The 23,979-nt window shown below is 42.0% G+C and overlaps 1 protein-coding gene across 2 annotated transcripts in view; it reads right to left on the reverse strand.

Moving 5' to 3' along the window:
- Positions 1 to 23,979, reverse strand: part of LOC144785070 (testis-expressed protein 2-like) — a 162,759-nt gene that overhangs the window by 16,291 nt on the left and 122,489 nt on the right. For both annotated transcript variants that reach the window (XM_078664181.1, XM_078664182.1), the window contains exons 5-8: positions 22,149 to 22,390; positions 18,110 to 18,256; positions 6,076 to 6,175; positions 744 to 876 (exon numbers count right to left, since the gene is read on the reverse strand). In XM_078664181.1, coding sequence (XP_078520307.1) covers positions 744 to 876; positions 6,076 to 6,175; positions 18,110 to 18,256; positions 22,149 to 22,390 — 622 coding nt within the window. The remainder of the gene's footprint in view (positions 1 to 743; positions 877 to 6,075; positions 6,176 to 18,109; positions 18,257 to 22,148; positions 22,391 to 23,979) is intronic.

The following is a 23,979-nucleotide window of genomic DNA, read 5'->3' on the forward strand; positions in this document are numbered from 1 at the left end:
TAAAGAAGGAAATAAGTTGATACTTTCACAGGCGTGGTTGACAATCCTGATGGTGTTTGGTTTTGAGTACCTTGCATGGACTGATAATGATTTATTTTGACATCTGTGTGACAAGAAACGTCTTTGGAAGATTTTATCTTCAAAACACAAATATGGAAACATTTTGGCCAACTCTCTAAAGGGGGAAGAAAGTCTAAAAGTCATGTTCTGTAGAGTCAAAGTTTAGCCACATTCAGGATTCCTTCTCCATTCCTCTCCAATGCCAACTCCCTTTTAAATTGAAATCCTACCCATCAGGTAATGAGTGCGGATTTAATTGGCAGCAATTTTGCATTATCGAGCTGTTTGCTTGAGAAATGTTCTGACACTTTGCCGGAGAAGGCCCAAGAAGCAGTGGCAGCATTAGCTGAGCTCCATACTGGCTGGCAATGTTCTTTGACATAAATTTAAGAGTGAGGAGATACTAAAGGGGTTTTTAGTAGATTGTGGGGTCGTAGGCAAAGAAGACAGTAGTAGTGTTGAAGGATAAGCAAGGTCTTATCTATGTAACCCTCAAGTAATCGATTGGAGGAAAGACCATGCCTGTTACATTCAGACTCTCAAATCATTTGATATCAGGATTTCACGTTCTGAGATATAGACTTACTCAATATCCTCTCATAATGATCTTTTCTGTTGCTTTTTATCAGCCCACCTGTGTCCTAGCCAGGGCAGATATCAGACAGATATTTGGTAAGCCTTACCCTTCTCTGCAGGTATCCGCCTGGCCAGTTACGCCCTGTAGCGCCTCCTTTCCTAACTTGCACAGGTTCATCTTGGTCTCGAGTGTCATTTGCAGTGATCCGCTGTAGGCGATTTCCATGTCCACCCATAGCCCTGCCGAGACAGAAGAGACCAGCGGTCAACGTACCGCGTTAAATACCAGATACACCACTCAGGCTCTTTGCGGTGGCGGCTGCAAAAACAGTGGTAAGGGATTACCTTGCAAAAGCACTGAACTTTATGAAAATATCAAGATGTAGTACATAATCAACATTCCGAATGAAGTAGTGGGACATTGTACAAATGAATACTGGAAAGCCAATTACATAAATGGGGAACTCATTTTATAACTCTATTTCTTCTTTCTGAGTCTCTTGCTTCAGATGTCCTTTCCCTCATTCACACTGTTATCCCCTCTTTTTTCATTCTTTATTTTCATGCCGTTCTTCCTCGCCTAATCTCTACTCTCGTTTGCTTTCTGCCTCTCTTTCCCCCTTTCTCTTGAATTGACCGCTTTCTTCCGTTCTATGTTCAAAACCTTTATGTCACTTTTACTGTTTACTTTCCTCTTCATTTCCTCTCCCTCTATGTAACCACTCTCCCACAGTGCCCCTCTTCCATCAATCTACTCCAATCTCTTGGTCTGCCTCTTTCTTTTTTCTTTCTTATCTGCCAACCTGCACACCCTTTTTATGGTCTCGCTCGAAAGCACAGTTGGCACAAGAGAATTATTTAAGAATCACCAGGAGAGGGGTTTTTGCTCCACCCCATGTTGGAAGCCAGGAGTACTTGTTTTGATTGGGCAAACGTGTGTTTCTTTAAAAAAAAAAGTGCTTTCCCTCCACACATCTGTGATAAATTTTTGTATTCATCCAACTGCCCGAGCTTGAACTTTCAGGGGTGCACACATGAGATTGTAAAGCTGTTAAAGTGTCGTAGATAACTAGATAAATTATGGTTGTTTTTCTCTGGCAGCAGCACAGACAGGAGGAGAGCAGTCCTTAACCTACATCGAATTTTAGGTCTTGCTTGACAGTGGAACTGTGATAAGACCTTTTAACCTATATCAATAATATTCTAAAGTTCTTTATTTCCAAACAAATACGTATTCATTTCCAAGCTATCTACTTACAATGCTTCACATTACCATACAACATTCCTTTAAAGCCAAACTACTGGCATTGCCAATGCTTGCTATTTCATCCGTCTCTATTTGATCTTTATGCAGGCTTTTACTACTTCCCATCTCTCTCCTATCTGACACTCTTCTTCTCTACCTCTTTCTTGTTATTTTTCCATCCCTTTATTAAAACTCCCTCTATTACTAGCATTATTCATTTTATTTCTCCCTCCTTGTTTCATTTGCCGCAACTCCTGTCTCTGTCTCTTTTCCTCTTTTTCGCACTGGTGTTCTCTCATCACTTACCCCTGTATCCTCTTTCACCTCTCCCTCTTTAGTCTCCCTGCCATTCTTTCTCTCTTTGATCGTTATCTGTCTTTGTTTCACCTTTCCCTGTCCTCTCCTGTGCCAGTCTCTCTTTGTCTTTCTCTGCTCCTTTCTGCCATTTACCCCTCGTCCCTGCTCTCTCTTTCTCTATCTCTCCCTCTTCCCTCCTCTCTCCCTCCCTCTTCCCTGCTCTCTCTCTCTCGTTCTCTCTGTCCTCTCTTCCCTCCTCTCTCTCTCTCTCTTTCTCTGTCTCTCTTTCTCTCTCTCCCGCTTCCCTCCTCCACTCTGTCACCTATCCCTCTTCCCTGCTCTCTCTCTCCCTCTTTCCTCCTCCTCCTCTCTCTTTCTCTCTCTCCCTCTTCCTCCCTCCTCTCTGTTCTCCGTCTCTCGTACGCTGTAGATCACAGCAGCCCCCCTCACCCCCGGTGATCTGCGGCCCCGCCCGCCGCGCGCCCGCCTGTGAGCGGATAATAAACACCAGCCTGCTTTCGGCGCAAACTAAGCCGTTAAACAGAGAATTAGGCCCTCACATAATCATCTCTTCTCCGGGTGCCGCGTGAGCGGGAATCGGACGTCAGGAGGGTGTTAGCGGCGGCTCAAGGTCACTGCAACCTTCAGCCCTCATGCAGTCTCGGTTCACGTTAAGAGGGGACAGACAGTAGGCCCCAAAGCCTGTTCTTGATATGCAGGTCCAGTGACTGGCGCAAGGCATGATGGGATAGGTGCGGGATGCTGAGAGGGAGCAGGGATTGGGACTAGAAACAAGCTCAGTGCATACCTGCCGACACTCTGGAGTTTTTAAAGACAAATAGGATATTACTTTAGCTTTCTCCTGCTTAAATACTCCTCGACTGGAATGCAAGCCAACGCGGACATCATATTCTCGATTTTTTGTACAACTGAGAAAGTAATAATCTCTGAACCAGGTATTATCCCGTCAATCAATCATAAATGTCCGTTTTTCAGAAACGTTGAACTAGTACAAAAACAAGGCAAATACATTTTGCACTATTTATTTTTGCTATCTTTCATATTATATGTAGGTTTTTGCACCAGGGTAAAGAGAGCGCATTGTTTGTCAGACAGTAGCTTGAAACATATAATAAATATACTTTTTGACTGTAGGTCATTTTACTTGTGTTGCAAAAAACCATAGTCGAAAGAGAGGAAACTTAATTGCTCTTTCTTATATGCATATAATAAAACAGAATGGAAAATACTAAGTTTGACTCAGATATAGTCAAATCTTTCATATCTGATACGTACAGAAAACATATATTCTTCAGTTCTCGTTAACGTAAGCACAATAAAATATTGTGCATTTTCCACCATGCAAATACCATTTGTTCAATTACCTATTGCAGCAGCTACAAACATGAAGTACATTAATTCTCCTGTATCTTTTTCACCAGTACAACGTTTCAGTGAACATAGAGGGAATACAGAATAGAGTGAGACAGAATTTATGGAATGTTAGAAGAAGAAATACCAGAAGACAGTCAACCCCCTACTAAAAAGAAGCCAAAATAAATAACGAGACAAAAAAACAAAATAACAGTTAGAAATTGCAAAATCTTTCTTCCATATTACACGGGTGACAGGAAAACGTTGGTTTGTTATTTTTAGGTCAGGTTTCCAAAAAGCGTAAGCAGCTCTTTCCCAAATATGCCCCAGTGACTTCATATAAGTTGATCTACATAGGAGGCTGCCATATGCCATCTGTATGAATCCGAGTATTATTATATGCTTGTCTATAAGAAGAGCTGTAGGTAAAAACGGTATCACCTTCTCTCAGAGATGGGGGGGGGGGGCGGAGGGGGAATAGGGTTACAGAGGAGAAGGAGAAAGAAGGCGAGAGAAAAACTGAGAAGGAGGCGAGAGACAGGTAGAGACACAAGGCTGAGACTAGGTTAAGGGAGAGAGATTAGAGCCTTCATGAGCAGGATGGGTAATTGCCATACGTGCAGTTTATGCGTTTTGTGTTTAGTAACAGGTTCATTGGGAGAAAAATGTCCAGTTTTTAACCGAACATGTGGATTTTGGTGCAGTAACCTGCATGTTATTCCTCAAAAACTCATAACTGGGTGGTATTTATCGTACCAAATAAATTCTGACACAGGGGCGTTGAATTTTATGAGAGAGAGAGAGAGAGAGAGAGAGAGAGAGTGTTTGCCCCCCTTTGTATAACTTTTTGGGGCGCTGTCCAAGTGCTGAAATGCTCCCAGGCTGAGCAGTGAGTGCCGAAAAAGCTCCTCTGAGCGTGTGTTATTGTATAGCACACTACGCTCCAAAAGCTGATGGTATGTTGACTTCAGAGATATCACTTTACCTAAGAAACAAAACACTAATGGCTGGTTACAGTTATCATCACCAATGTAGATTCATGTGTGCAGTGAAGCAGTCGGGTCTTAATCATTGTATGCCTTTTCCAGCCAAGGGTGGCTGAACTGTGCTCTGCTCTCACAGTGTCAAGGCAATAAAGCCTAACAGGACCCAGCCTGCGAGAATAGGCTATTTGCAGTCGTAAAGAGCCCACAACTTCAGGACTTCACCCTTCTTGGTAGAGGAGTACACTCTGATGCCAGCCAAGGTTCCGGGTCCAGGATCTTGGGGATCTGGAGCTCAGTCTAGCAGAGACCAGCAAGATCCAGTTGCTGGTCCGGGTAGGTCCAGTTACAGCATGTCCGCTCGGCAGTTGCAGGGAAAACTTTGGGGAATTTTGTGTCCCTGTAGCTAATAGGACACCAGCCAGCTAGCCATTGCAGTCACTCTGGTCGACCTGTTTCGCAGGGGCAGATCCAGGCTTCCATTCTCAGGCAGCAAAGTTGCAGGGCAGTTTTTCCGGCAGCAGGGCAGCAAGGCAGCACAGAAGTCATCCACAAGCCCAGAAGGGATCTGGTGGGTTGTTCAAGAGGTCCAATATTTATACCCGGTGCCAACCTTTGAAGTGAAGGAATTTCCTATATTCCCTCTACTTTTGGGTATGGAAAGTTCTTTGATTCCCCTGCCAAGGCTCCAAATAGTCTACGTAAGTGGGGAAGGTAACAACTCCTCCATACCCATTCTGGCTGGTTGGCTCATCCTGCCAACATCTATTCTCCCTTTGTCTCACTGTATGGGAGTAATACATAGAGGTCAACAGCTAAGCTAATTCCCGTCATGTGTCCCAGGATACTGGCAGAAGGTACAAATGGTTAGGTCAAGAAAATGCCAACTTTCTAAAAGTAAAAGACACACAATTGATGGACGGAATGCAGAACAAATCATAACATTCACCTCCAGTCAAGAGGTCTGGGTTAAATCCATCATTCCTTTGCTCACCATGCCACCTCAGTTTAGACCTGGCCATATGCAAATCAGTCTTGACCCTGTACCTCATTGGAACAGTCCAGCCCGAACTGCCAAGCCAGGTCCTCCCATGCGAGAAGGAAGGGGCACATAACTGTGTTCTGTTCATAATAATTATGTTGTTTGTACATGTCATATTTCATAATCCATTATTATTATTATCCAATTGAAACTGGCACTCATCTTACCAACTTCGGAAAAATGAAAGGCTCAGTCAGCATTTCCAGGATTCAAAACTGCAACCAGCAAATCACACACAGATCTCATCTGCGAGCACTCAACAGAATGATATATCTTATCTGATGTGTTTAGCAGTTCAAGCCTTGCAGACATATACCAGGAGTGGCCAACAGAACCAAAATGGCACATTAAAAGGTTTGTGAGGCTTTTTTGTATGGTGGGAAGCATGGCTTGGCAATAGGTCTAGATTCCTAAATAATATTATGTCCCAGTTCTCCTGCTAAAACAAGATGTGCTCTTTCTTCTCCCTCACCCCATTTCCAGTTTAAGTCACTTACCTCTGTTATCCAGTGTTGGGGCAGAAGCACAGAGAATGAGCGGCACAGACGTCCCCATGTCCAGGTCGGTGAGAGTCAGCTCGTTCATAAAGTATGGCAACTGTAGAAGAAAGATAGAAAAATGTATCCCTGATCATCCTTTTCAGTAGTTGGTGTCCACTTTTAAGGGTGCAGTCCTCCCATCCCATCACCCCAAACTCCTCCCGCATCAGGGCTTCTTCTTTTAAAGGACAGATTAATGCTGCCCTGGGTCCTAGGATCTCAGGTGGGCATTACTATACCACAGTTGTTCCTGGCATTTCACTCCCATTATCATAACACATTGACTGACACCTGGTTAGTCCAATACCCTACACCCTTGATTTCCAGCTGGCAGTCCCATAACTAGGATAGAAGCAAGGTACATAACTTAGAAACTTTTCGTTTTGTTAGAAGTTATGAGTGGATAGGTCAGTGGCTGTATTAGTGAGTGATTGGTTGTAGGAGTGGCTGTATGGGTGAGTAGGTGGATGTGTGAGTAGACCTATGAATTAGTGAGTGGGTATGTAAGTACTGGTATGGGTGTGTCAATGGTTTTGAGAGTGGTAGTATGAAAGTTGGAGTGGGTGTATGAAAGGTTACATGGGGTGTGAGTGGTGCATCAGAGATTCTGTAGATGATGTCATCAGTGATGTCATGAGTGATGTCACTGACCATGTCATGAGTGATGTAAAATGTGAGGTTATAAGTAGTGCATTGCGGGGCTTAAGTTATAGTTAGCTGAGCTAACTATATATGCAGAATTTCAATGATTTTATAAGAGTGAAATATCACCCTAACTATAACGTCCCTGTAACATTTGTTTTTTTCAGTGAATATATATATTTATATTTATATATATCTGAGAGGTTCCTATTGGAATTAGCATTGCAAACGCACCCTTATTTCAACCACATTTTTCTTAGCCCCCGCTTCACAAATCCCCCCCGAAACATCAAATGGTGCCAAAGTTATAGGCAAGTCAAAAAATGATTTTCCGATGGAAACTAAGTCCTAACTATAACTAATTCTGTAGATGATGTCATCAGTGATGTCATGAGTGATGTCACTGACCATGTCATGAGTGATGTAAAATGTGAGGTTATAAGCAGTGCATTGCGGGGCTTAAGTTATAGTTAGCTGAGCTAACTATATATGCAGAATTTCAATGATTTTGTAAGAGTGAAATATCACCCTAACTATAACGTCCCTGTAACATTTGTTTTTTTCAGTGAATGTATATATTTATATTTATATATATCTGAGAATAACTATTGGAATTAGCATTGCAAACGCACCCTTATTTCAACCACATTTTTCTTAGCCCCCGCTTCACAAATCCCCCCCGAAACATCAAACAGAGCCAAAGTTATAGGCAAGTCAAAAAATGATTTTCCTATGGAAACTAAGTCCTAACTATAACTACCTACTGCCATCCGCCAGTAGGTAATTATATATATATATTTATCATGCACTACAGCACTTTATCCCGCATTGTTTGCACATGTAATATAGCTTCTTGCACTTTAGGCATTGACTAGGTGTCACTATTAGTAGCACTATAAGTTCCCCTGTCCTACCCGAGTATCATATTGCACGGTGGATATAGTTTAGAAATATCTTTTGTGTATTATACAATAATACAACGCCTTGTTACCTATATTAGAAAAGTAAGGATTTACCCTGTTATTTTCAATTGTCATGATTTAACTAATTATGTTTTTTACTATAATGTTAACACTTGTGATGTTTTCATGCAGTGTTTCTATCGCCGTATTTTGCACATCAGGCAGTATGTTTTCTATCTCTAGGGTCACATGACCAGTTTAGAGGCGGGTTACAGGAGGATCACTGGCATTATAAAAAGTAAAAAGTTACATCGGGTCTATTGCATGTGAACAAGGGCTGTTTCAGCCCGAAACGCGTCTTGCCCTTCAACCCAGCTGAAAATGCAATAAAGAAAACCTGTAATTTATCCTGGTGGTCCGTCTCCTGTTTGCTTCGCCGTTACAAGTTGGGATCGGAGGTAGTGTTTGGAGTTTTCGTTTATATATATATATATATATATATATATATATATATATATATATATATATATATATATATATATATATATATATATATATATACATATACATATACACACGCACATACACACACATATATATATATATTTATGTGTGTGTGTAAATGCATGTGTTATTCCGTTCCGACATACAACCTCACCTAGGGATTATGGAAGGTTGGAAAAATAGTTTGCAAATTGTGCATCAATTTTATAACAGCCCGTCTTTAATTTTATGATGTGACTTATGTACGAATAGGTCATATCGCAAAATTTCCCATCGCAGGGAGCCGCAGAATGACCTATCTAATGAATATTAATTAGTCAGCTCCTTATTTTGCGACCCATGGTAATTCACTACAAACACTCGGTTGGGGGCCTTCAAGAGACAGAAGGCCAGTATCCCTGTGTTTCCAGTCCCAAAAGAGAAGCTTCATGTTTTTAAACTAGCCCATGTTCCTTATAGAAACCAGTGCTGATTTCAAAAGAAATGCTTTCTGTTTGGAAATACACCCCAGGTAGTGTGGAAGGGCTCCAGCCCTGAACCCCGGCACCACTACCTGCTTCCAACAGGTGGATCCAACGGCACACATTCCCTTTTGTGATTTAGTTACCATCTTCATTGAGATGCCTCTAACCAATCAACGGTTTGTGACCACAATTAGGATGGAACGCTCCTTCCTAAATGCGATTCGAAATGGATTCCAAAAACCATTTTGCGAACGCAAAAGGCTTTTAGTACATGGCACATCACACTTTTGCTGTCGTAAACCCTGCTGTTTTGCAAATTGCTGAGTTTGCGAAAACAAAAGGGTTTATTACTTTGTGGTCTTAGTGGGGCAAGGCACTAGAAAGAAAGGGTGGTGCAAAACAGCTAGGGTACCTAGAGGGATGCGGTGCTATAGAGTGTAAATTAGCCAGAGCTTCTAGAGAGATGAGGTGCTACAGAGGAGAAGAGACTGGCTCTGCCTCTCTCTGTGTCATGGACCAGCTGTCAGTCTCCTGATATCTTGGAGACACATTGACGCTCTAGTCATGAGGCAGCGTGGGAGGGTGCGCTGACGTAAGTCTGTGGGATGCAGAGGTGGGTAGAGGCATCCTCGTCTGATTTATGGGGTGATTTCAAGCTGAGCTCTGTACCTAATGATCCAGCACACGACAGTCCACCCTTCCATCTGTCACCTCTACATCAGAATGATCCTGTCGCGAGGCAGCCAGGATAAGATGCAGTGCCACACAAATGGGAACGTCAAGAAATGTTTTTTTGAGTATTGTAAGTAACCACTCTTTTGGTCTTACCTGATGACACATTATACATTGAATTGCATTTTCTGCTCCTTCGGAACCTTGCCTTTAGCATCCTCTAAAGGGACCTTCAAAATACTTGACATATATTAGGCAGCATTATAACTAGGGCTCCCGGTTTTATGGTATTTATTTTTTTGACATTTCCGTCTGTATTTATCCATATTTATTTTTTTGCATCTTTATCTGTATTTATCCATATTTATTATGGAATTTGTGAAAAAAATAAAGCTGAAACTGGTATATTTCTACATTTATTTTGCCAATAAATATGCAGTCATGCCTTAATGCCTGTCAGGTTTCAGTGATATGAACACCCGCAGAAGACAAATGAAGGCGCTTGTATGAAAATATGCGCATTTCAGTATCAGGCTTGTGCATATCTACTGCTGTTTACTTCTCTTTACTAAAATTCCTTTCTTTTTTAACCCCCTTACCTATCAATCCACTCAGTTATTGGCCTGGCAGTCATGGCAAAGTGTTTTTAGATTCACTCAAAAAGCACCCAATTTCCGTTTTTATCCACATTTAAAAATAAATACAGACACAAAATAACTGGTTTTCTATCTGTATTTATCTGTAAAAATTGAAAAAATCGAGGCCTAATTATAATACAAGTCTATTTCTACGAAACAAGATTAGTATATAAATGCAGATTTAAAGATAAAACAAAGGGATTAAGCAAGGTTTTATGACTGAATGAAGTCCTGGGCCTTGGGAGCAAACCTGAGAGTCAGCTAAGGGAGTTCTTGTCCCAGGACACAACTCTCAAAATGGCTGCCGACCTACGGCAGGGTGAAGAGTCACAGGCTGGACTAGCAGAGTTAGTTTGGGCCCCAGCAACTCGAGGCATCTCTGCCCAGGAGCGGAGTGCACAAACACACAAACGCTTATCATTAGCTTTGCAGGGCGGCATAGGCCCTGGGGGTAGGGTAACTGGAAGCATGTGTATGTAACACATTAACATGTTAAGGGTCTCATGTTGTGCTTCATTCTAGTGGGGCATCTGCCAAAGATTGCCAAATGTTCTGTTTGCCCACCCTGTGGTTTCCCTCCTTCTTTTAGAGATAAAAAAATGCTGTTTTCCTGACGGTCAAAGCCCTGCTGATTCTGAATCCATGTCCGCCATGTTTTTCCTGCCAGGGAGGGCATGCATGGTATGGAGGTCCCTAGCAGAAGAAAATATCAATGTTTTCCAGGGGCTAGGAGGCAACTTCCAACTACCCAGTGCCTGAGGGGTATCAATTATTTTGTTTTCCATTAATAAAACCCTGCTTTGGGGTTTTTATTTCAGGAAGCAGCAATCCTGCAATAACATGACAGTAGAGTGGCATTATGAAGTTTTACAATAAGTGTTCCTGCTTTGGCTGTGAAAGCCTGTTTACCAATGTTTCTATACTATTTGCAGTGAACTTTGACTTTGGTGGGCGGGCAGCGAGAAAACTGACTACTTGGTGGCCGACCAGCCAAAGCTTAAGTGAGGCTTAAGTATTGGTGCTACCTAGTTTTGTAGTAGTGGGGCTCCTCACCATTTACAAAGGGATATTTGCATACATGGAGGTCTAAGTGCATTGACTTGAAGGAAGGGGCTAGTGATTCAAGGCCTCTGAAGGATCTGGGGGTTTTAATACCATAAACTATGAACACTCTAAGTAATAAAGTCTCTAGTTTGATTATAATTTTGGAAAATCTCACAGATATCCAAGAAATCAATTAAAGTAATGATATACTTGGCTAACCTAGGAGATTCCAGCAATTGGGGGTTGTTTTCCTGCAGAAAATGAGGCAGAAGAGATTTTGTTTTTAGGGATTCAAGGGAAACTTGTCATTACATACATTGATAGAGAGAACAAGTGGCCATATGTTAGGGCTGGGAAGAATGAGGCTCCATCTATTTCATTGACAGTGTGAAGTGTTGCACTGTGGTGCCAATATTTTAGATGTGTAATATCACCCTACTACCATAATGACATCATGTCAGCAAAAATCATTAAAAAAGAACTTCCAACTCCACAATAAGACTTGGTGCATTCAATCAATACATCCCAGCATTAAATAATTTCCCCCGATTGCCAAAGAAATTGTCAAATAACCCTCTTAAAAAAGCAGATGCAGACTCACTGTCCAACTACAGACCTATCACTAACCTCCTTTGTCTAAAAACATTCATTGAAAGATGTGTTGAAACACAATTATCTTCTCACATCATCAAAATAATCTCTTTGTCTGTATCAATCTGTTCTTTACAAAGATTACAGCACTGAAATGGCCTCTTTAATAATACCTAACATCCACATCATAGTGGACAATGGAAGCACTTGTCTCATTGTCCTCATTAGCCTTTTAACTTGGTCTTTGACACTATTGACCACCAACGGCTTATTGGGATCCTCAAGTCTCTCATGTGCTTCTGAGGAAGAGTCCTCAGATGGTTCACTTCCTTCCTCATCAATTGCAAACAGATAGTGAGACTTGTTGCTCCCTCATCCAACACATCTAACATCACCTCTGGTGTCCCTCAGGGTTTCATTCTCTTTCATACTATTTATCCTGTACATTGAGCCCATGAGAGACCACCGGGTAGCTGTGCACCTTATAAATTGAATAAATATATACATTATAAATTGAATAAATAAATAAAGCACACAGGTGTCAACATCCACCAATATTTGGCTGACATCCATATTTATATTGAAACTAATTCTCTTTGTGCCATCTTAAAAGACTGCTTAGTAAACTTGCACGATTGTATGACCAGCCATTTCCTCAAACTTAACCGAGACAAAACTGAATTTATCCTCATTTACAAACATCACCACTTCAAATTCAACTTTGAACGTTTGAAGGAATTTGAGGCCTTCGGCTTCAACTACGTCTTACAAATTAAGTAAATTCCTAGGTGTTTGGATTGAACACTCCTGTTTTTGTCATCAAACATTAATCACCAAATCTGCAAACTATCCGCCTAGTCGTCCAATCCATAGTTCTCTTTCTCATTGACTACACAATGCAACTTCTATTAGAGTACCTCCACTCTGTGCTCCATTTAATCTTTGGCACCCATAATTCAATCATATCGGCCCGACACTAAATGATCTACATTGGCTCTTCTGAAGCACTCCTATTTTCCAAACTACTAATTTATAATTTATAAAGTTTATATAGCGCAAACTTGACCCAAGAGGGTGTCAGAGCGCTTTACGTTCAGGATTGTTACAATAAAAGTTACATCAGTTACAAGAGCATATAAAGGTACAGTACACAAACATAATGTTGCAAGAATTCGAAGGAGGAAGGGAAGGAAGGAGTTATTAGCAGGCAGAAGAGGAGGAACTGTGCCCAATGTCTGGCTGGGTAGGTGACGGTCAGGGGGAAACCAGGGCCCATCTCCTTAATAGCTGTCTAGCAGCTCCACCGGACATCAGCCATGTTGCTCAGGTCTCAGCGATCAGGGGAACCAGTTTTGAGTTTAGTTTATTTGATAAGTTTATATAGCGCTGGCTAGACCCTAAGGTTCTGCCATAAAAAAACCTGTAGGCATTAGAAGTAAAGATATTCTCAAACTTCTTCATCTCTCCTTTTCCTTCCTCTCTCCTTCATCCCTTCTCCTTTCATCCACCTCTCTCTCTCTTTTTCATCCACCCTTCACCCACTCACCCATCCACCTCTATTCTCACTCCCCTGGCTCTCTGCCTCTTTTCTCCTACCTTTCCCTCTCTTCTGCTTCCACCCCTGCTCCCATACCTCTGGCCCTCAACTTCTCTTCACTACTTCTCCAATGTCCCATCATGTCTATTACCCCCACTCCACCCCCAACTTTCCTGTCCTTCACCTCATCGAAATCTCTCTCAAAGCTTAGCCTCCTGCTTTCTTCTACTTCAACTCCTCCATCTCCGTCTCCAATCTTACTACCATCTTTCTCTTCCTCCTGAATGACTACCTTCTCCGCTGTCGCCTTACCACTTCTCTTATCCTTCCCAACTCCTCCTGCTCTCCTCTTTCCTTCTACAATTTACCTACAAACTCCTAACTTTACACCCCCATTTTTCTTCCACCGATCACCTCACCAGCCCCAGTCAATAGTTTTCTTTACTGACTACTCTTAATCTGATTATTGTTCCTTCAATGTTTAATGTAAAACACAACCCAAACGCTGCTTTTTAATTGCATTGTAATGTGTGCCGACATACCCTGCAAGTAGAGAGGTGCTATAGAAAAATGCAAAATAAATAAATGAAGCCTTCAACCACAAGAAGCAGAAAGTGACGACACCCTTTATTAATTAAAACTATTGATAGTTGTAGCAAAATGTTTTGTTATCTTCTGATTGTTCACCTTTAGATGACAGACACAATGTAAGCACTTCACATAAAACTCAATAAAACGTGATTCTTCTTTGCAGTTTGCTACTCATGAGGCCTCACTGCAATCTGAGATGGCGCATTCAAACTACAGTCTAGGAGGACCATGATAGAGCACATTGTAGAGAAAGGGGGTCTGGTGGTTTCATGATCACCGATCCTCCCGCCCAAACATCAATGCACTCTTAGATTCCCACTGTAACCGTATTGCCTTTGCTGATATTCACCTACTTATGCTCCATCCACAGGGACATTTCTACCATCTGGAAAAAGTGAGTGTTGCAACTGGGATGTTTGAAAAGCATCTTGCATCAGACTGGTATCAACATACTCATGACCCTCAGTCAAAGTCTCCAGAAAGCCTCTCAGCGGCTTGAGACCCTCACAGGTGAGTAGTCGTGCTTCATAAGAATCCTGATTGATTGATCTGTTAAAGGCATCAATTGCAGATCTTAATTAAATACATATTGAAATTCACAAGCGGATCTATCATATGCAGTACCATTGCCTGCCATGAATCTGGGCAGAAATACAGCACCAGGGTGGGAATTTTGAACCACGAAAGGCCCAAGGACTCAGGATGGATTCAGTTTCATGACTTGCTCTGAAGTCCAACTGCGTGACACCAAACACGTCATTGCATTCCTCTGTAATAGCTTACACTGGAATGAAGAGTGGATCATATAGAAATTAGAAGCAAGCCTTGACTTCTTCTAAAGCAATCACTAAAAGGCTTTTTCAAGCCATGGGACCGCTCCATCAGAAGGTGATGTGAATAATGTCCAGATCATTGTTTTGAAGACACCGCACTGCTGATGCTTGATGGGTAAGGTACCAAATATTGCTCAGTCAATGAGGATGTATACCTCTCACGTGAGGTTGATCAGTGAAATAATTAATTGGCATGCCAGAAATCTCATGTGATCAGTCTTCAATATAAAGAAATGAAGATGTTCTCTGCAGTGCTTATCACAGGATATAACCCTGATAGGGATGAAAGTGGAAAAATGAGGCTGTCCTCTCTCTCAAAAGGTTCAGCAGCATGGTTATTTGTAGAATAAGTGCTTTTATAGATATAGCTTTTTCCACCACAAAGATCTCCTTGATATGTAATTGTGAGGAAAACTGCCCTATGAGCTCAGTGGAGCATCTAGAATCTGGGTTGCACCTTCTGTCAGTAATTCCTGCTTCAGAGCTCTGAGTACCCAGTAAAACTGGTTTCCACTCAAGGAATCCACAGATGGAACATAGTGGCATTGAGCAATATCTTTGACATCCAAGAAGAGTAAAGAACTGTACGTCTCCACAATCTTGTCAATGACGGCACCTTTAGGAACATTACATTTTTGGACATGGTAGTATTTCTTTATGTCTGATAGATGTTCTAGAGGGGTTTACAGCCTCTGGCCAAGCTATAAACCCTATATGATGAATCCATAATGAGGGAAGGAAATATTACATTTTCCCCGGAGCAAAGATCTGGAAAAAATGGAATAACGATGAATTGGGTAGAGAAAAGACTGGACAAGCCCAACCTATTCCCTCCTTTGTGTCTGTAGTCAAAATGTTGGAGGCATATTTCACTTATTGCAATCCCTGAGCCCAGCAGTGCTTGAGGAAGAACACTAGATTCTCACTTGTGTTGCTTATTGAACATACTTCAACATTGGTCTATGTATGTTGATTCAGGTTAGCTCAATGCAGCTTGCCTACGTTTCATTGTTTTTACAGGTTATGGAAACAGGCGAAACTAAAGTAGGTCACTCATAGACTGCAGTGAAGCACCAGTGATAAAGGATAGTAGTGTCATAATATACTGACAAAGAACCTGCAAGGGGAGTTGCATGACTTTGTATTCAGATGCTGTTGGCCAAGCTCAGGCCCACTTCAGTACAGGGAGTAATAAAGATACAGCCTAGCACAGACTGTAAGAGGCTCTGTGTAAGGAACTGGTAGGGCTACATCTGAGGGTCAAAGAGGGATGGGTACCTACTTTGACAGAAATTCAAGCTGAACAGGAGCAGCCCATGCAGGAAAGAGCAGTGAGGCTGGGTAGGGGGGATTCGACAGATGACCACGAGGGAAATTAAATAAATAATTAATTTCCCCTCGTCGTCTGTCGAAATCCCCCCCACCCCGACCCCACCACTCTTACCTGCACGGGCCACTGCTGGTGAGGAAGTCAACAAATCACAAAGTGCAGGCATGGCTTGGAACTCGGGTAAGATGGCAGCACCTCATCAGAGCCCCCCCCCACTCCCCCCCCCAGCAGTATAATCATTGATTATTCAACTACCTGAGTAATATTTCCCCTGTGTTTCCCAAGATTTTGTTTAGGATACTTCTCTCTCCTGCATCTGGTTTGAAACCTTGACCACAACTTTTCAGGATCTGGAGCTTCCAGGCCATGACAGTGGAGAGTGGCTTTTTCAAACACCTACTGTTTAAAATATTAAGACAGTGTTACCATTGCCAATCACGTGTACATAGGACTGTACAGATCCTGGCAGCTTTATCCATGCTGGCTGTGTTTCTCTCTCTACCTTAACCTGTTCCTTCTTTTCCCTCAACTAGATAATCCAATAGTCTTAGCCCAATAGAGTGCTTGGTGCCCTTGGTTGCCAGGAGGCGTGAGAGTTGTCTGCAAGACTCTCTCATGACACTGAGACACTTTGAGCGCAAATGACGTCACACATTTTAGACATGGAGGAGAGACCTGGGCAATTCACTTTCTCAGTGACTATGGGCTAAGAACAAAATATTAGGACAGCACAGTCCAAACTAAAATATTCAAACGAAAGAGTGCAGTGAATTACCCTGAATGTCTCAATTATTCCAAAATCTTCTCACCTAAATACATTTGAGTGTGTGCCAAATTATTAGCGTGGAATTTGAATAACAATATACCAACATAGATATTGAAGGAAGATCAGTTTCCTTTTATGCACTCTCTTCTGGTCCTAGCAAATGTTTATTCCTTGCTGCATGTCCTCCCATCATCACAGTTGGTCCTTCAGAAGTACTTGCTGAAAGCCTTTGTGGAATAACAATCATATGAAAATTGAGGAAAGATCCAGTTTCTGGTTAGAGTGGCATAACGTAGCCATTTTACGGCTACGCATGGTCCTAAGGATGACTATATGACATCTTTCTCATCGCTCTACGAGTGTTTGGGCTTCATCTGGAGTGTTGTCGACCTGTAAAGAATTAACTTCTACCCTGAAGCCCTACTTTCAATTTTAATGCTGAAACAACTTTTTTACGAAATGCGGACTAATTAATCCAGAACAGATATTGAGACAGCCACCAGATTATAAAAGCATCTGACGAAGATGTTAATGGAACGGTTGTTGATAAAGATGAGAGGGTTTAGAAAAATTAATTAGATCAGGTGGTCAATATGGAAAATGTGGGATCAAAAATGTGGATGGTTATCCATAGCATTTCCAGATAGGATATAATTTCTCCTCAGCTTTATTCTGTCCAGGGCACTTTATTTATCTATAATAATAATACATTATATGTATAAAAGCAAATTTAATCAAATGCTTGCTGATCTTTCTGTGTAGTACATAGTTCCTTGTAGCAGATGTTCTGAGATTGTGGAAATGTGGTGAGGAGCAGGAAGGAGGTCTTTGGGCTCATTTTTGGAACTGTATACTCAATTAGCCCTGTACATTGGAAGTGTCTTACTTGTCAGCAAGTAACTGCCTGCTCGAAGCAGTACTCAGCCTTTTCTGATAAATTGTGTACATTTAAAGCAATTACCCCGAGTGAAGTGTATTCATGCTTCAAATTGGAATGTCCGAGTAAAAGGGTCTGCTGAAACTAAACATCTGAAGACAAAAGCTATTACCACTGGGTTTAAGTCTAATCAGAAAGATGAGTGCTTACCCCAGGCAACGAGCAGGATTAGACAGTTTTCATGATACCATTTACTTACAGACCCTATTCTCAGAGACCCCTCAACTACAATGTCCCACATGTACTCTGTACAGAGAATCTATTAGAAAGGTGCAATAGTGGTTTCCTGGAGGAATTTGTCAGACGCCTGAATACTCATTCATGATAAATAATATATAGATTTTTAGACAATAAATTGTATTTTCATTGTTATTCTAAAATATCTCAGTATTTTGGATGGCCCTCACTGCTGCCCATAGCTTAGGGAGAGTTACTTACTAACGTCTTCAAACTCTTACATACAATTATTGTTTTAAATGTTTGAGTTCATAGGTAGGTCATGCTGATGGAAGAACCACTTTCTACCTTTCTATTAACTTACCTTGATCTTGCTCAGCTTTTTCTGAATCTTGTTGGCCACCTGGTCGGCCCAGTACTTTTCTCGTAGGAAGTCCCAGAAAATGCGACCAATCAGCGCGTTGATCCAGGCCATGTAGGGATCACTACTGACACGAGCTTCAGAAAAGGACTGCAACAAAAAGAGAGTTCAGATAATACCCGCAACACAGCACATTTGGTGTATGTCTAAGGATTCATCATTTGTACGTTACTGGGCACATCATGATCCCATCTAGGGACTCTCTTAGAAGGCTGAATGCCAGAATATTGAGCGCTATTGACCAGAATATCATGAAGATAAGTCTATAATATAGATTTACTATTCTTAACTCCATATCAACATACTGTGAAGATATATATAATGTCAAGGAAAATCTTTTTGTAGCTAAGTATAGAAAGCCTATACTTGCCTATAGATTACACACATCATGATATATTTGTAGTTAATATTCTGGCTGTGATATTTCTGTAGCATGATATTTAAAACTCAATACTCTAGTTTTCAGTTCTTTATCTCCAAATGGTAAAGGATCAATATGTATAATGATGAAACTATGAAGTATTTGTGTTCTTGTTCATTGCAGGTGCTCTGGTCATGCCCATGGCACAGATACTTAAGCCATCTCCAAAAAGCACATCAAGATTTACTCATATTTCAGGGAATCAATGCTTAACAAAACAAGCCTTTTTTTCCATCCACACGAGGACCTAGAACAACATCTCAGTATTCATCAAGACTGCATTAGCCTTGTTACAATTCAGAAAAGAGCTGACGATTCACCTTTTTCAAGAACACAATATCATGTGTCTTAATCCGTTTACAAAGGAGGGCGTGTTCGGTAATTTTGGTTGTTTATATATGCATTGGCGGCCCAGCCACTAGACGCCTTATCCTGACGCAAACGCATATGTGTACATGAAACTAAACAGAGTGCCACCCCAGGACATGATTTAGGGAAGGTTTGGTGACAGAAGGAACTACATAGACTGTAAAGCATCAGGATGTTGATGTGAAACCAGGACTGGTGTGACACGTGGAGCACGAGTGACGAGTGCTGGAGAGATATTTTGACATATATTGATCTGCAGACAGGACCACATAGGGTGTTCTTGAGCTCCATTTGATAGCAGTATTTTGGAACCCTAACACTGCTTCACCATGAATAAAGATCAAAACTCCCTGCTTGACCTGGAAACGGGTAAATGGCAGAGGTGGTCCTATCTACAGTGGCTGGGACACACATACCCTTACTCTCTACAAGATGTCTGCTCCAGACGAGTTCAGGACAAAGAGACAGTGCCAGGATGAGGCTTGCATTACAAAAAGGTGTGGTTACCCTCCTGAAACACCTAAGGCTAGGGCTAAAGCTCCCCAGGCAAACCTGCCAACTTTGAAAAGGTTTTCACTGTTTTAGAGAGGAGACGGGCCTTGGAGAGGTAAAGCCTGGAGAAGGATGGGACTTTCAGGCATCAAAGCCTTAGCAGCCACAAAGGAACATTGTACAGGGCTGGCCAGAAGAGAAGAGACAGAGATCTGTGCATGAGCCGCCACTCTCGCTCTACCCAAAAACAAAAAAAATACATTTTCTGAACCCGCTTGCGTTGTATAGGGGAGGATGCAAAACAATGAACGGATTTCAACTGTGCAGCGCCTCCACACACAAGCTGAAGACCTATTCTATGTGGGGATTTACAAGATAACATGTGCTCACCGTGTCCCATTGGCATTTCAATTGGTGACCATATGAAGTGCGCTGATATTATTGAACTCAAAGTGGCAACATCTGAGCTGGCAGGTCTGCCTCAGACACAGCAAAAAATGTTATCAATGACTTAGGGCCTTAATTTGATCTGGGCGGATGGAATGCTCCATCATAAACGTGACTGATATCCTGTCCGCCGTATTACGATCTCCATGGGATACAATGAGATAGTAATACATTGAACAAGATATCCGTCAAGTTTATGACAGAGTATTCCCCTCCACCAAGATCTAAACAGGTCCATAGTAAAATAGGGCCAGATGTATGACCAATGTTTGCGCTTGCAAATGGGAAATCGTCCCGTTTGCGCTCGCAAAATAGGTCAACCCTATTTTGTGAGTTGGTAACCTATTACCGACTCACAAAATATGGTTTGTGACTCGCTATTAGGAAAGGGCTTGCCACGGGTGTCCCTTCCTAATCGCAACTTGCACTTCAATGTTAGATTGTTTTGCAGCCACAATTGCAGCCGCAAAACTCTTCTGTTTACCACCCATTTCAAATGAATGGTAACCCACTCGCAAATAGGAAGGGGTCCCTAGGGGACTGCTACCCCTTTGTGACTGGCATTGAAAATATTTTTTAAGGGCAGGCTGTGGTCCCACGGACCCCTGTCTACTCCTAAAAAATGAAACAGTAACATAATTTTTTTTTTTTAATGCATCCCATTTTCCTTTAAGGAAAACGGGCTGCATTAAAAAAAACTGCTTTATTTAAAAATCAGTCACAGACATGGTGGTCTGCTGACCTTCCCTGTGAGTGTTAGCCATTCCTGATGGAGGCGCAAATTGCACCTGCCTCATGAATATTAAGGAGGCAAGCAATTTGCGACCGCATTAGGAATCGCAAACAGTGTCTGAGACACTGTTGTACGTTCCTATTTGCGAGTTTAAAATTGCGAGTCGTAAAACAAAGCAATTTGCGCCTCGCAAATTGGTAGGGTCGCACATCCGGCCCATAGTATCTAACAGAGGATCCTATATGATCCGGTCTTATTTGGACCTACACGTTTGGGGTTCCCTTCAACATCAAAATTCCAAAGGTGGGCAAACCTCATGGAGATATACCAGTTCAAAGATGAGCTAGGGGGAGTTTGCTTTTCAGGCGTGTTCCGCCTCAGACACATTTAGTCATTTCCACTCACTGTCATTCTACACCAAAGAAAATACACTGCTTAGACCTCTTCAGCAGTAACCTAACTCGGGTGTTTGATTGTACACTACAATTTAAAAGGTGGAGGAATTCATTAACTGGCCGCTATAGGTTTAAGGGATGACGATGTATGCTGGAACTGCAACAAACAAAAAGGAGACCTGGCACACCTAATATTCCACAGCCCTAAGGTCAAAAGATTCTGGAGCAGAATAAGTGACTTCATAAAGAACGCCCTAGGCCTCTCAATACAGCTAGACTTTCACATACTAGTCACAGCCTTCATGACCCCATCAATACAGGCCAAAGAATACAAAGAACTGATCGACCTCCTGCTCACAGCAGCAATCAGAAGAACCCATGATCTTCACACAAACCAGCTAATGCTCAAGTAAGAGGCAGAGAGGAAAAGAAGGAAAGTGTATGCCTGAGGTGAAAAAAACCGTACCACCATATATAAATGTCACATGAAAGAGACTAAAACACATTACTTATAGGGTTAAAACTGCAGCAGAGCTTTAATAGAAATTATTTCACTGTTTAACAGAATTGTAACCACACAAAGCCTTCCTGATACCCTACAGCTGATAGACCGTATTCACCCTAAAAGTTTTTAAAAAGTACAGCGGAACATTAATCATTGACTCCCTGCAATCAGTAATTTTAGCTCTTGGTACTTTTTATACAGCGGTAGTTTAGATTTGTGTTATATCCCAAATGTACCATGAATATCTTCAGCTTTTGCTTAACAAATCAATGTCATATAACATAACATAGCATAATGTAATGCAATGAAACATAATATACGACACATAGCATAACGCACATATATACACACACACTCAGAAGAACAATTATGTAGATATATCGAAGAGGATGCATGTCTAATAATTGTTCACTTATTGGGAGCTGGGGATCCGGGATTGAGTCTTGGCGTAAGCTCAACATCCTGTGAATCTGGTCAAATCACTTAATATCCCCTGCCCATGGATAGAGCCTAGATACCCTCACGGGTGATAAACTGAGCTATATAAATCCACTAATTTAATTTAATTTAATTTAAATTATTTTATCTGCAGTACAGATAGTTGTACAGGTTCTGCTCACCTTTTTCCTGGTGGTGGGGCTGCTGCCGGTGCTGGGGCACGGGCTCGGGTGGGGGCTGGGGGGCTCGGTTTGGACACACCGGGACATGTAGGCTCTATAATCCAGAAGGATCTTTTGCTTGACCGTCCCCATCAGGTCCTTTGGCTTGAACAGCGATGGGATGTCCTCGGTGCTGCCCCGGCTGCTGCAGTTACTGGGAGCCGCCTTGCCACAAGGACTGGGCAGCTGGTTCCCAAACATACCTGGAAGGATGGAAGTAAGTTTCACCATGGTGAGTTCCAATTAACCAACACACGTGAAATGGCCGAAGGACCCTCAAATCACATCACATTGACATTTAAGTCTTTAGAAGCAGTTTGATATAGGTTTCATCCCTGGATGTACCCGGGGCGTGGTACCAAAATGCTGGGTTTTCAATATTGATGAGCAGAACATTGACATGCATGTGGGGGATGTCAAAAGATAAACTTACCATATAGGTGGCATCCATACTGTTACTTGTACCTTGGGAGATCTAACAACTTTCAGTTCAGCTAAAGGAAATGGAATATTAAAACTATACTTCCCTATGTATGTTTACCTTGATGATACAGTGCAAGTCAATATTTTGAAATCAATAAATGTGCAAGTTTGAATTTCTGTGGGTGATATGTTGGCATCAAACTTGTTCACATATTTACAATCATCTCTGCAATCCAATGTTAAGGAGGATTGTTCATGGTGCATGGTGCCCAACCAGAACCAGCTGCAACATGAGGCTTCCCTAGTGACCACACGAATATCTACCTCTTACAATAATGGGACGGAGGCCAAAAGGTGAATATTAAAATGGTTGTACATGATAGCTGGAGGTCTCCGGATAGGATCCTCTGGAGAGGATGTGTGTGGGACAAATGCATGGCGCCCACCCCGAAAGCACTGTAGCCAGTTTGTGCCTGGTGGATTTCCTGGATAATTTGTTCTAGGTGGTCACTTTGTTTCTAAGGGGAATATTCTTTGTTGATGATATAGGGATGAATCTCAGTTTGGTTGGAGAAGGTCATTGCCTCCGCCCGCCAAACTCAATGATCCGGCTCCAGGCTGACCTGTTCAGAGGCAGGCACAGGTGTGTTTTGCTAAACAAATGATCGATTTCCTACCTATACCTCTGCCTTCAGGCTGAAATTTTAGAATTGGGAAAAAGTGATCATCAACCCATTAGGGTCATTACACTAGGATAAAAGCGCAGTGAAGATTTACTGTTCTGGACTCTGTAAGGACAGGGCTGGTGGCAGCTCCCATTCTTCCAATTTCCCATCCTTTGGAATTGCCAGGGTTTCCACTATGGCTGTCGCAGACATGCAGCAGGGCGCCGGGGAAACCTCCAGCACAATAAGGTCAGGGTGGCTGAAAAGACTTCTCTTGTCATCCATCCGAGTTTCCGGGACAAAGATTTTCACCCTCATAGTGCATTCACGCTCCTGAATTATGGCAAAATCGGGGGATTCTTCCAGAACTACCATCCTCCTACACACAAGGCCTGTGAGAAGCTCCAAAGATTCCCCAAGGCCAAGGCTGAACGTGTACCATGGAGACAAAAAATATGCTCCAGAAGATGTATGGTCAAGACCAGATTTATATCCTTCAATCAAGAACATATGAACCCATGTGCATGCAGACTAGCATTTTGTCATAGCTGAGCTCTCACTGTCTCTTACATTAACTTTCATTCCTTCTTTCTATGGCATAATAGGCCAGTTCTTCTCCGGATTTGAGGGTATAATAAATTGGTCTCATGAACAGCGTAAACATGACCCTATATTGCCTTGCATCACCAACATCCCAAGAGCCT

This window comes from Lissotriton helveticus, chromosome 10 (assembly GCF_964261635.1).
Source record: "Lissotriton helveticus chromosome 10, aLisHel1.1, whole genome shotgun sequence".
NCBI classification, from domain to species: Eukaryota; Metazoa; Chordata; class Amphibia; order Caudata; family Salamandridae; genus Lissotriton; species Lissotriton helveticus.